At 40.7% G+C, this 12,898-nt stretch overlaps 1 protein-coding gene across 1 annotated transcript in view; it reads left to right on the top strand.

Annotated features, from left to right (window-relative positions):
* The window catches only part of tox3 (TOX high mobility group box family member 3), a 37,632-nt gene that overhangs the window by 21,796 nt on the left and 2,938 nt on the right, over positions 1 to 12,898 (top strand). The window contains exons 3-5 of the mRNA XM_035906369.2: positions 5,726 to 5,977; positions 12,175 to 12,438; positions 12,553 to 12,783. Of these exons, the coding sequence (XP_035762262.2) occupies positions 5,726 to 5,977; positions 12,175 to 12,438; positions 12,553 to 12,783 (747 nt within the window). The remainder of the gene's footprint in view (positions 1 to 5,725; positions 5,978 to 12,174; positions 12,439 to 12,552; positions 12,784 to 12,898) is intronic.

The raw sequence follows: 12,898 nt of genomic DNA, 5'->3' as shown, positions 1-12,898 counted from the left end.
TACCCATCATCCTCTGTGGTTCAAACTGTCTAATCTCATCCAGTTTAGCAGGGGAGATTGATCTGGCTTCAAAACCCAAAGCAAAGCATCATTACATAGTAGCTCCAAAATACTGAAATAGATGTCATTGTTAACCGTATTGTTTTCATTCATGTCAGTTGGGCAGCAGGGATGCAACTGTGACATTCAAACTCGGGCAGCTACACAGAAGTGTCTGGAGCGCATGACCTCATGTTCATAAAGTGGCTGCTTCACAAAGCCGCAGAGTATTATGGAAGAAGTCTAATTTTCCCCCACATTTACGCTGAGTGGGCGCATCCTCTGTATCCACGGGCTGCTGAGGCCCACTGCAGCAGGGACCATGCCGACACAGGCTGCTTGGAGAGCGTTCAGCCCCCAGCTGTGAGGGCCCACTGTGGCAGTAAGTGAAAGCGGGGGGGAATGGGCTGGGGGTGCACTCCTTAATAAAAACAGCCCAGCTCATTTGCATTTTATCAAAAGGAACAACTGTTTCCAGTGTTAGGGCACAGATGGTATTGTGCTTTGAAGGAAAGAAAGAGCAAGAAGAAGCCTTAAGCACAGGGTTTTCTTGTCAAGATTTGGAGTGTCCAAAGTATTGTTTGTTGCAATCTGAGCTAAAGTGAGATTAAAGTGATTTCCACTTTGAGTTGTGAGGTTTCACACCATATGTACAATAGCACTGGTTAAATGTACCGATTGTGTCTGGTTTGTGTTGTGGCTACAGGAGAGGAAAGGAAGTCTCCTTTATGAAGGCTCCATGATAAACACGGCAAAGTTAAATTTACGCCCCCACGTTTGGTTAGTTATTGTTTTCAAATCGAGCCATAGGGATACTTTGCCTACTCTTTCATGTGTAAGAATAAGCATGGGTTATTCCTTGCTTCAAAATTACTATATATACAGATGTTTTGCTTTACCACAAATGACTTAAAGCAAAAAAAAAATGCAAACCTGTTTACATCCAGCTACTCTTTATTTACACAGCGGATACTGTATATTTAAAACTGCACACAGTGTGTGAGATTGCTTCTGCTTCAGAGCGACAGACTCGCATTGCTGTTTGGATGGCTGTTGTATCATTTACCTTATGCACTTAGAGAATGAGATAAGATGACCTTGGTGTGCCTGGTAAAGCATACATCCTAGGAGAGAAAGGTTGACTGCTTTCCTAAGTGAAAAGGATACTGTACACTGAGATTGTGTTCCACTCAGATGTATCACTTTACTTTCCTAATCAAATTAGCATCATGTAATGAACTATAAATATGTAGAAATGGACTACAAATGATCCAAATTTGAAATAGTGCCGATTAGGGGTGCCATGGTTGATGTTGTCATTTGAGTAGCTGCACTCTGCCTGTCTAGATATTTGAAACTGGATCCTCGGTCCAGCCTCTATTGATTCTGAGGCCTATTATATGCAGTAATTGCATGCTGCTGCCTTTAACAACTCTTGGTTATTACATCTGTGAATTGCATTACTACATTTATTGAACGACTGGAAATATTGCCTGAAAAGCTTTTTCTTCCTCTTGTTCTGATATTGAAAGAGCTCCAAGGCACCGCAGGGATAATCCACTGGAAGGGAAAATTCAGTGATTCCCATCCTAGTCACATCCCTTTTATATTTCTGTAGTTCATACATTCTCTATAAACCAATGTTATACTGTTTATGACAACATTTTGTGTTTGCACTAAAGTCTTGTGCTTTCATTCTTTTCCACTGCATGCTAGCAACAGGACTCTTGGGGATAACTTGTCCTTGAGCACCATAATAAGGTTGACATTTTTGGCTTTCAGTGACATCTTGAAAATGAAAAGGAAAGCATGGGCTGCCAAGAGATTTGGTACATATATTTATTATGAAACCAAGGGGACTGATGCTGAAACATTCAGTTCCACATATTTCAGAAAAGATATTCAAGCAGGTTCTGCCCAAACTATGGAATATCTTTACTAGACAAAGTAATTTAGACAAAAATAAACTAACTATAAAAAACACATGCGAAGAGAATCAAGTCATAGTTCCTAGATATGCACAACTTTCTAGTATCATTCTACTTTTTGCTCTGCTCACAGCTCCTCTCGTAGCAACATAAGCTAAACATTTTTGTTAAAGTGAAGTGCAACGAAATGAAACATAATTCAAGTTAATAAACTGAAGTTACATTTGTCATTTCTCTTAACTTTTTAAAGTTTATCTATGGCACCATTTTTACTGGTGTTTTTACTATGACACAAGTAAAAATGGGAAAAGGGATATTTAAATTATTTGCATTGTCAGTGCAAGCATTGAGGATGCTGTTCAACAAGACTTTGAGTTAAGCTTATATTTTTGTAAATAATCAATCAAGTGATTGATTGATTATTGCATTTATCTAAAATCACATAGATCCTACACTGAAAATTGACCCAGCACAATATAACAACTGTTGAGAATTTCTCTTGGTACAATTTGGGCTGATCCACCTCCAATGGGTTCTAAGAACTGGGGGATTTCCCACACACCTGCTTAGGATGCTCATGCTGGGTACATCAGGCCTCTCTGTTACAAGCCCTTGTCTGTCCTCAGACCACTGAACCATGTGTCTGCCAATGGAAACACACACACACACACACACACACACACACACACACACACACACACACACACACACACACACACACACACACACACACACACACACAATCCTTCTCTCTTTCTGTCTGTTGTGTTCTGCTTTGCCCACCCCTTAACATGTACATGCCTGCACTTCCCAAGCCAGCATCTGGCTTGGCACTTGGCTCTACTGAGCCTTTCAGAACAATTTAAATGGATAATCAGGCTGGTGATGCGAAGAAAGTGGATTGTGCATCTCTTAATCTCCGATCAGAGCCCCCTAAGCTGCTCCTGGTGAAGAATTAAACTGGCTTTATGTGAAATGACACCAGACAGTGTGCAACACTGTAACACTCTGTGGGATCCAGTAAAATCTGGCACCTCTTCCCTAGGGAGAGGGCCTTTTCTACACAGACAGCTGACATCTTCCATAACCTCCCCCCTATATGAGGCAAAAACTCCATGTCTCCATTATCAGTGCCCCTGGTGTTGATGTTAATTTGTATCATCATTAACAGAGTGAGGCAAAGCATACAGGCGCAGACTGTGATACTGATCTTGCTCCATCTTCCCACATCCACTGTGATTTTTGCTTTCGCTATCCTCCACTTCCATGCTGTTTAGCAGATACTAAACACCAGCATTCCTCTCCACCAAGTCTGTGTTTCACTTAAAGGTCACAGTCATGCTTGTACTGCTCCCTTACAAAAGTGTAGCTGACCTCAGCCAACCTTCCTCTTTGACATTTGTCTCAAATCTCTAGGTTGGCTTTGTAATTCAGGCCACAATGCACCAGAATATAGGAGCCAGTGCCCTATATAGTACTGCCCTGATTTACCTTACACAGTGTAACACCACAGGAAACCTACTTAGATCAGCAAATAGTATTCATAGTCGAGTAGAGCAAAAAAATGCAAGTGATGTTTTTTTCCCCCCCCTCAAAAACATCCCCGCAGGGCTTACGTGGATGAATGTGGCCATAGAATCACAGCCTAAGCAGTGTATCTGGCTGTAGTGGACAAGGCAAGATCGAGGCAGGATGAAACTCTCCTGTTAGAGAGATTATGATAGAGTGCCAATGTCTTCAGATTGTTGTATGATGTGATCCAGATGAGACTGGGGCGATAGATCTGAAGGCTGGTATGGGGATTGACCCTGCTCTACGGGGGAAGTTGAAAAAGTTGAATGACGGCTGTGATGATAGACGATCTCTGATCTTTTCCATGTGCTACTGGAACATTTTGTCCATGACTCATGACAGTTTTGTTTTATTAACCTTATAAACGTACACTGGGTTTTCATTCACATGCTGCTGAACAGGCATTATTGTGAACTAACTTTCAGTGGTTTTTGAGTGGACTGGAGCATAGTATGACAACAGTGGGCTGTTAGTAAATGTTCCTAAGGTGCTTGTGATTTATTTCACACTTTGAGAGCCAGAGGCCTGGAATATGACCTTAGCTCCTTCCGAAAGGAGAACTGATTCTCTAGCTATGAAACAAGCACTGAAAAGTGAAGCAGTGGTAGGGAGCAGGAAGAGAGAAAGAAAATGGGAGAATAAAAACTCTATTAGCTTCTCCCGCCACTGGAATTCATCAGTGCTTGTCAAGACAGCTGCCCTGAGTAGGCAATGAATTAGTTTCAAGTGTCTGTGTGCTAAAGCAAGCAAGGGGAACATTAATACTCCCTAATCAAGGTCTGTGTTGGCATATTCCCTCCCTTGTCTCTATTCTGTTATTCTATCCCCTACCTACCAGAGGCAGAGCAGAGGAAGATGGGGTTGTTAATATCAGGTTTATAGGTGTTTTAGATAACACATCTTCACCTCTGCTGAGGTTAAGGTCCCCATTCCTGTTTGTACACCATGCCAGAACTACAGGATGTTGAATGATGCTTTACATGTGAGTAAGTGGTAAGAGTAAGGGAAAAACGGGACCCTTTTCAAAGGAGCTTATCTCAAAAAGGAATGCATGAACATCTCTAGGACTCTCAATCCCTCTGAGAATTATAGGCAGGTGTGTGAAAAGGTGAATCGGCATGTGGGAAACTCATCTGTGGCTGTTCGAATTGGCATAAGGGCCTGCTTCCTTCTGTTTTGTTTTTTTTTGCCAATTATTTTCATGCCATGATTGTCTGAGAAATTTCAGGAACTAGATGAGGATTTGGGAGGAGGCTTAACAAGCAACCGCTGCTATAAAAGTGACGCAGGGCCAAGAAAATGGTGTTTGTGATCAACCTCAAGCAGATTCTTGATGCAGAACTAGCTTCTCTTTGTCCACATACCCAAAGTCTAACATTTCCAAGAATTCTTGGAGTTTAACATGAGTTTTGTTTTACTCAGTGTTAGCATTTTAAACCATGTTACTTTCAGTAAGTGAACTGTGCTTTAAAGAGGTCGTTGGTTACTTGGAAGCACAGCAAGCCTAGCACCTAAGATAGCAGGCCCTGCATTTATGCGAACCTGCAGTGTGGTCATTGTCAGGGTATGAATATTTTGGCTTTGCAGAGAGTAGCTTAATGCAATGCATAGATGAAAACAAGACCCAAGTAGGTGAACAGTTCCATCTCCAAGAAGGCACATAAGCAAATTAAGTGTGACCAAAAGCTTTAATTCGAAAGGCAGAAGGATTAGGCTGTTTGATGAGCAGATTTAAGGGTGCAGGCAAGGGGAACAAAAAGAAACACTTCTGGCCAAGCGTTATAATCTTTGAAAATGTTCTTTAAACCCATCTCCCTGTGACGTGTATTTTCACTGCACTTCAACCCAACATCCCCAAGATTAAGGGCTTTTATCATGTATCCTCTCTCTCCCATGATTGCTGCTTGATATTTTTGCTTTTGACGTCTTTCTCCACACTCGCCTTCTTCCTTCTTTTTCCTCAAAGTGGACTTTAATAGGTTTAGGAAATGTTACATCTTAGTGCACTTACAGAAAAGTGCGTTACCACTCCACTAAAACACTCCATCTCTTAAACAAAGTCATCTGATTTAATCCCTGAAGGTTTCCTTCCAGCCTGTTAGATAAGGCCCACCTCAACGAATGCTTCCTGCCTCTTTTGTGTTGGTGGGTTTCATAATTTTCTTCTTTGTTCCTCTTTCTTGCAGACTTTTCATACACCCAGCTTGGGAGACGAGGAGTTTGAGATTCCTCCCATTACACCTCCACCTGAGACGGAGTCCGGTCTGGGTCTGTCAGAAGTGGACTCGCCATTCCCAGCAATGCCTGAGCCCCCAGCTCCACACAGGGGTCCCTTAATCCCCCAGTTTCCCCCACAGAGTCTGGATCTGCCCTCGATTACCATCTCACGCAACATGATGGACCAAGAAGGGGTGTCTGTCAACAACGGCCAGTCTGTGGTGAGCGCTGCCATCTCACAACTAAGTGAAGAAAAAAAAAAACATTATCTTGCTCTCATTTATCTAGAATAAGAAATCTTGATTTATTTTTTGATGATGTATCCAAACTGAAAGACTTTAAGACAGAATTTGGAGAGCTGCACTAATCCACCTTTATAAGAAGGCCCTTTTACTGAACCATACTGTAATGTCACCTTCAGAGTTTTGCATGCCTCCTATTGTCGGTGCATCTGGCACAGCATCTGGCCTTGTTTACAACACAGGAGGTATATGATCACATTGAGTAAATGTCATGATATTATGTTACTTACTGTGAGCATTTTTTATCTGTTAAAAAAAAACAAACAAAAAAAAACAAAACAGGAATGTGAATGATCCCTCTCTATATGAGGTGAACAGATGTGAATAGATCACAGGTGTTAGAGTACAATGCTCATTCATCCCCAGGAGGACGGTGAAAATGGGACCCAAACGTGCCACAGTTTCACATGCTCATATTTAATTCATGTTACCTCCTGAAACCTTTTTTTTTCCTGCTGTAAATGCTGATCTGCGCTTCAGCAAAGTGTCACATGAGGTCTTCAGTAACGACACATGCTATTTTTAGAGTTTAGGACTGGGGAGAATTATCCCACTAGTAAAATGTTGATACATAGAATTTTAATTGGTTAATATTATTGCACTTGATTAAACATAGAACTGTAGAGTGAACTAATCACTTTCTTTATGTTGATACTGTTGTGTGCTACAGATTGTGAGATCGTTGTCTGAGGCTGGACAGGCATTTTCAAATGCCACAATCATGGAAGCACTGAGGAGGAAAAATGGAAATGTCACTGGCTGCCTAGTTGTCTTACAGAGCCATTACAAAAATGGAAGATTCATTTAGGAGGGAAGAATTGAAAGGACAAAGGCATCAGCAAAAAGATGATGGTATTGATGGTGCATTTGCTTTGTGAGTCACAAATCAGATTGCATTGAGATGAGGCGCCATTATTATTATTAGAAGTGTGTGTGAATAAATGTAATGTGTTTTAGACCCTCTGCCCCCATTTCTCCCTAACACATTTGTTGAATCACAGTGATATTAGGTATATTTATTTACATTCCATATGGGAAAGGACTGTAACATTTTACAGCTCTTTTTCCTGCTCCCATGCTTCTGGCATGTGAAATAATTGCAGCTTTTAAAATATCTCGGCTGCATACAGTAAGTGAGCCCCTGAAGGCTTTTTGCCTAAAGAATTTTCATTTCATGGTCAGTTAAGCTTTCTGCATCTGGAAGAAACGGAACCTTGACACAATTACATTCCTGACTGTTCTCATGACTTGCTGGAGGATTAGATTTGATTCTCAAACATTATTCCTCTTTAACACCATTTGCATGGCTCATGTCTCTGATTGTGCAGAGACTCTATTAAAAACTGAGGGGAGAATGTGGGTTTTTACTCTTTGCCTCGTGGCATTGTCGTCGGCACACTACTCACTCGTTATCAGTCATCGCACATTGTACCGCAGGAAGACTTGTGGTGGCCCCTCATTTTTCCTGTAAATGGGATTGATCCCCAAAAGTCTTGTGACAATGCCTTTAGAAATTCTATTCATCTGTGGTTTTATCTTTGCTTTGAGAAGAGAAGGCAACTAAATGAGATAAGTAACAGCACTGTTTTCACTGTATTCCATATATAGAGACAATGATTTACGAAGGCCCTAACAGGGGTATTTTGTCATTTTGTCAGCACACTGATAAAGGAATGACAACCTTATATACATGATTACATTCTGTGTTATTTGTTATGGCTTCAGGGGCAAACAAATAAACCGTGCACTATTGCAATTACATTTTTCATCAAGCCACCATGCTCATATTTCCCAAACTCTTGTCTTGGTTTCCTTCCTCTGTGCTAGCTTACTCGTGTAGAATACTTAGCCTGTGTGAAAGCCTGTCTCTTATCAGAACTTAATGAGAAACCCAACCAGCAAATATACCTGGGCTATTTTCAAAAAGCTTCTTCCATGTCATTGCATTGCCAAGTGTTCTGCTAATTCCTCTCCCCTTAATGTTCAGCGTATGTCTTGCAAATTGGCCACAGATGCTGGGCTTCTACAAAGAGAAATACATTTTCTCAGCTGCAATGTGCCTGGCAAGCCCTGAATCTGAAGTCATTATTTATTTAATCTGCTCTCCTAACAAGCTTCTGACTCTCATTTTTGTCTCCCAGCATGTGTCCTCCTGATTTGTGATTGAGTCTCAATAGTGCCAAATAGTACTGGAGTTAGAGCTGCCAGTATTGCTTTATTCACAATTTCTTCTCGATTTTCTCCCTGCTGCACAGCAAGGGTCTCTGGGTTCTATTTCAAAAAACACCTGGTGCCTTCACCACATTTGAGGGTTTTCTTGACACGTGTAAGCATGTAGTGAAATGGGCTCTGTGTCCTCTCTGATTGGATTTGATCCCTACACTAGTCAACCGGTTGTATTAGATGTTAAAATCAATATTTAGAAGATATGAGCCCTGCTGTCTTATTACATTTACCACTATGTGGTAATGCATTATATATTTTTCATTACCAACTAGCTGTTTCACATGTCATTAGCTTTGCAGCAGCAAAGATATGCTAATAAGCGATGGTGGCGTTTGAACGGCATCCATCATGCAAGATAAAAGTAAGTCTGAAAAAGCCATTTGTAGTTTGCCGTTCACATGATTTGATATGCCACGATACTGTGTAGATTGTGAGTGAGTATAATACCCACAATTCTGACTGGTCAAAAACCACTATATCCTGAATCAAATGGAAAATGTGAGCAGTGTTGCAGAAAGCATGTTTTTCTACACTGTCCTCTTATCTCCTTTCCAAGCCAAGAAGCACTGACATGAGTTGTACATCAATTTAAGAGATTTTTTTTCTTCTTCTTCTTCTTCTTTTTTCTTTCCTCTCCCGACAGACAGCTATTGTGACATATTGGGTCAGTCAGAAATGAAAGATATTCATGCAGGCATGCAATACTTGTAATGAAGTCTCAGCTTGACCTTCTGCATGATTGATTCTGTAATTTACTTTTCTCAGGCAGCTCACAAACTGAAATGATGTCATGTTGGACAAGTTTTAAATACCCATAATGCACTAGGAGAAATGGTGGATAGGGGTATGGGTCAGTGGCTGCACCAGACAAAGGGGGAGGGGACCTGCTGGCCTTGCAGTTTGAGGGGGGAGGAGAGAAGGAGAGAGATTTGTTTTTAAGTGGGGGTTAGAGGTTGGCGAGATGGATGGAGTGAGTTTGCACACCACAGAGAGGGAAAGAGAGCGAAGTGTGTTTGACTGAGACAGGGCAGAGGAAAGAAAAACAATTTATCTTCGTGCTATTATAGCCTTTACCGGCATTCAAAATTCCATTTTTCTCATTTGGCTTAAGCACAGACTTCAGCAGGTTGCAGAAAATGGAAGGGAAAAAAAAATAAAATGATGTTCCCGTTTAGAAGCCGAGTAAAGGAATATGTGCAGAGCACTGATAAACTATCTTTAATAGGACTGACCTTTCATGCTGGCGAAAGTTACTGGGGGATTCATCCTTATAATTAACATATAGATGATTTTACTCCTCTCCTGCCACGGAACATTTCCAAGAGCTCTGGCATTGATTGAATGGAAATTGAACTTGTTAACATTCTTTTCAGCCTGTTACAGCTTGGTGCCACTGTTCATAAATTCTTCCCAAATTCTGATTTTCAATATCTTTAAGAACAGACTAGAGTCTGTTTTCATTGACATCGGTGTTGAGATTTTTATCACTTGGCGAATGCATAATGTTGTTTTTTCAGCTCCGCTGCTGGTTTTATTGACCTGCGTTTTATTGTGGAAAGGGTTTCATGCATTGTCAAAAAATAAATAAATGAATATAATAAACATTTTTTTACACTCATGTGCTAGCTTTCAGAACACTTTATGCTGCTGCTGTGTTCAGAGTGGTTAAAGTCGGTGATAATGTACAAAACAAAACAATCTATTTCTTCTTTTTTTGCAGCATATTCTAAAAATCATTCTTTTGTTGTGAGTCATTTCAGCTTTGCAATTTTAAAGCAACACAATGGGGTATCGCCCAAACTGAATTTACATTCAAAAAACCTTTTATTGATTAGAGAGTACATTTCAGCTTGTTAGTGTTTGATGTGCAAACACACAGATAGGAGCACACCTAGAAACGCACAAATCTGATTGAGGAGGGCACATCTGGCCACTGTGTACCCAAGATAAAGAATTATTTGCAGATTTACGATGACTATCAAACTATCTGGTTGGATGTCTGCTGTGACTCCAGACAATGCTGCAATCAAAATGCAAATGAGAAGCCAGAGGGACATAAATAAACCTCCCTAGTATCAGATTCATATTCGCAATCAAGACAACTGTTACTTAAGATGATTTCTTTGACTAACTTATTAGCTGTTATGTTTTTATTCAAATCAGATGTTCTAATGCTGGCATTTCAGTGACGCAACTGCCGTCGCTTTTTTGTAGAGTGAGGTGCTAAATTGCTGGTACTCTGGTTATTGCAGAAACATGTTGTAAAACCAGATATTTAGCAGGGTGTTGAATGTGATATAATGATGTGTCTAAAGGTGACCATTAAAACATTTTTTTTCTTTGTTTCTTTAATGCACTATATTTAATTTGAAGCCATTTCAAAGAATTCACCACATCCCAAACGGCAAAATGAGCCACTGCTCTAAGTCAAAACTGCACCATAAGGATTGGGCAAAAGTGTTATTATACAGATGGCCACGACTAATGAGCTCAGTGTGTGCATCTTTGATGTTCGTAGCGAGCAAAGAGCAAACGGTGAGCCATCGTGTTCCCAGTAATGAAGATGACAATAGCACTTGGAACATAGTGGGTTGCTCATATGTAAAGCACAGTCATTTGGTTGCAGGCTTGTTTATTGCAGCTTTTATTTGTGAGGATTTCCATATTTGAAGAACAATAACAATATGTTTTTAAAATTTCTTTCCCCAACTTTTCCTCATCTCTTTGTTGAAACCCGCTCTTTCATGTAAATATAAATCCATTTTCACTTCATAGATTGTATTTATGATAAGCAGTAGACATGGCATATGAGAAAGAAATGGATTGTAGATCCAATATGTTTCTGTCTGGAATGGTGTTACAATATTGTTTTCGAAGACGGGCATTCATAAGGTTCTTTCAATAAAGCCAGGTGCGTGGGTTTATGATGTGTTGATGTTGGGAGAGATTGAGTTTGTGCTGCTGAATACCAGATGGATGTACCCAGGGAGAACAAATCACCTTTTCTGTTGTGTTCACATCCCCTCTCTGTTCCATGTCAGCTCTGTTGGCTGTCTGATCAGTCTTCCCTCTGGAGAGCTGGCAGGCTTCGTAATTTCCTCCTCACCACAATCAATGCAAACACTTCGCCTGTACCTTCTTTAAGACTCTTTCAAGAACTGAATGTTTTACTAGGAAAAGGTGAAAGAGAAAATGTTATTACATTATACCCTGGATGGCAGAATGGATGGGACCTGTCCAAACCTCTTAAGCTTCATTCCTTCAACTGGCTGATTTATGGAGCTGATCTGTACAAGTATTTTTTTTCCACTCTTTAACAGTGAAGCATGATCTTTGAAAGGTGCCTACTTCGGAGTTGTATAACCTTAAATAAAGTAGTGCATACAAACTGACACACACACATATGTAATATTACTGTGGCATTTGAAGTCCACTGTTTCCCTACAGGGACTGGGCAGTCTAAAGCTGTGTCACAGATTTCCATACAATAGAGTTTTGAAATGAATCAACCAAGCTGTGTAGTCATCTATTACTGACGTATAAAGATGGCACCTCGAGTGTTGAGATAATTTATCAGGTCTTGTAATAGAGACATTTAAGACCCAGGACATCATGACATGTAATCTGCTACATAACAACCCACAGAATCCAATGACCCCATTCCTGCTGTGGTAAAGGAATACAGGTTCTCAAGCTTTGGGCAGGATGGTGTCACACCGAGTACAGCTATTCAAGCTGGATAGCAGAAACAAATTAGGTGCAGCATGAAGTCTGTACAGGGAAAAAAAAACAGAAAGGGCCTCAGTCAACAAAAACAGGAATTTTTACAGTACAGTTTTATTGAATTATTTTAACAAGTGGTGTTTGCCATTATGTGAATTTCTTTGCAGAACGTTGGCCCGGGTCATCTACGTCAATATCCATCCAACCCAGCCATGGTGATGAAGTCAATCATCAGCATGAACAGCCCCAATGGTATGATGTCACGAAATCAGCTGACCACCATCAACCAATCCCAGCTCAACACACAGCTAACCTTAAACATGGCAGGACCCAACATCACCCACACTTCCCCCTCACCTCCTGCCAGCAAGTCTGCAACACCTTCACCCTCCAGCTCCATCAATGAGGATGAGCAGGATGAAGCCAACAGGGTGAGCAAACTTTTAATGATTTGGATTACTGTATTAAAAGGTAGCAGTAAAAAGTAGACTCTGTTAAAGAGCACTTTTGTTATTGTTCTTATGTTAACTCTGCCATCATTTCAGGTCATTGGGGAGAAACGACCAGCCCCCATTGATCCCACAAAGAAGTCTAAGACCCCGAAAAAGAAGAAGAAGAAGGATCCCAATGAGCCCCAGAAGCCGGTGTCAGCTTATGCCCTTTTCTTTAGAGACACTCAGGCTGCTATCAAGGGTCAGAATCCTAATGCCACCTTTGGAGAAGTGTCAAAGATTGTGGCATCTATGTGGGATGGTCTTGGAGAGGAACAGAAGCAGGTACTACAGAGTTTAGCGCCACTCTAAAGTAGTATGCAGTCTACCTTAAATTATTATTATTTGCCATTTTAAAAGCTGTAATTTTCTGTTCACACACATTTTTGTGTCATCACAG

Source organism: Neolamprologus brichardi, chromosome 1 (genome assembly GCF_056152115.1).
Source record: "Neolamprologus brichardi isolate AB-2024 chromosome 1, ASM5615211v1, whole genome shotgun sequence".
NCBI lineage: Eukaryota > Metazoa > Chordata > Actinopteri > Cichliformes > Cichlidae > Neolamprologus > Neolamprologus brichardi.
This window is presented reverse-complemented; position numbering and strand designations above follow the sequence as displayed.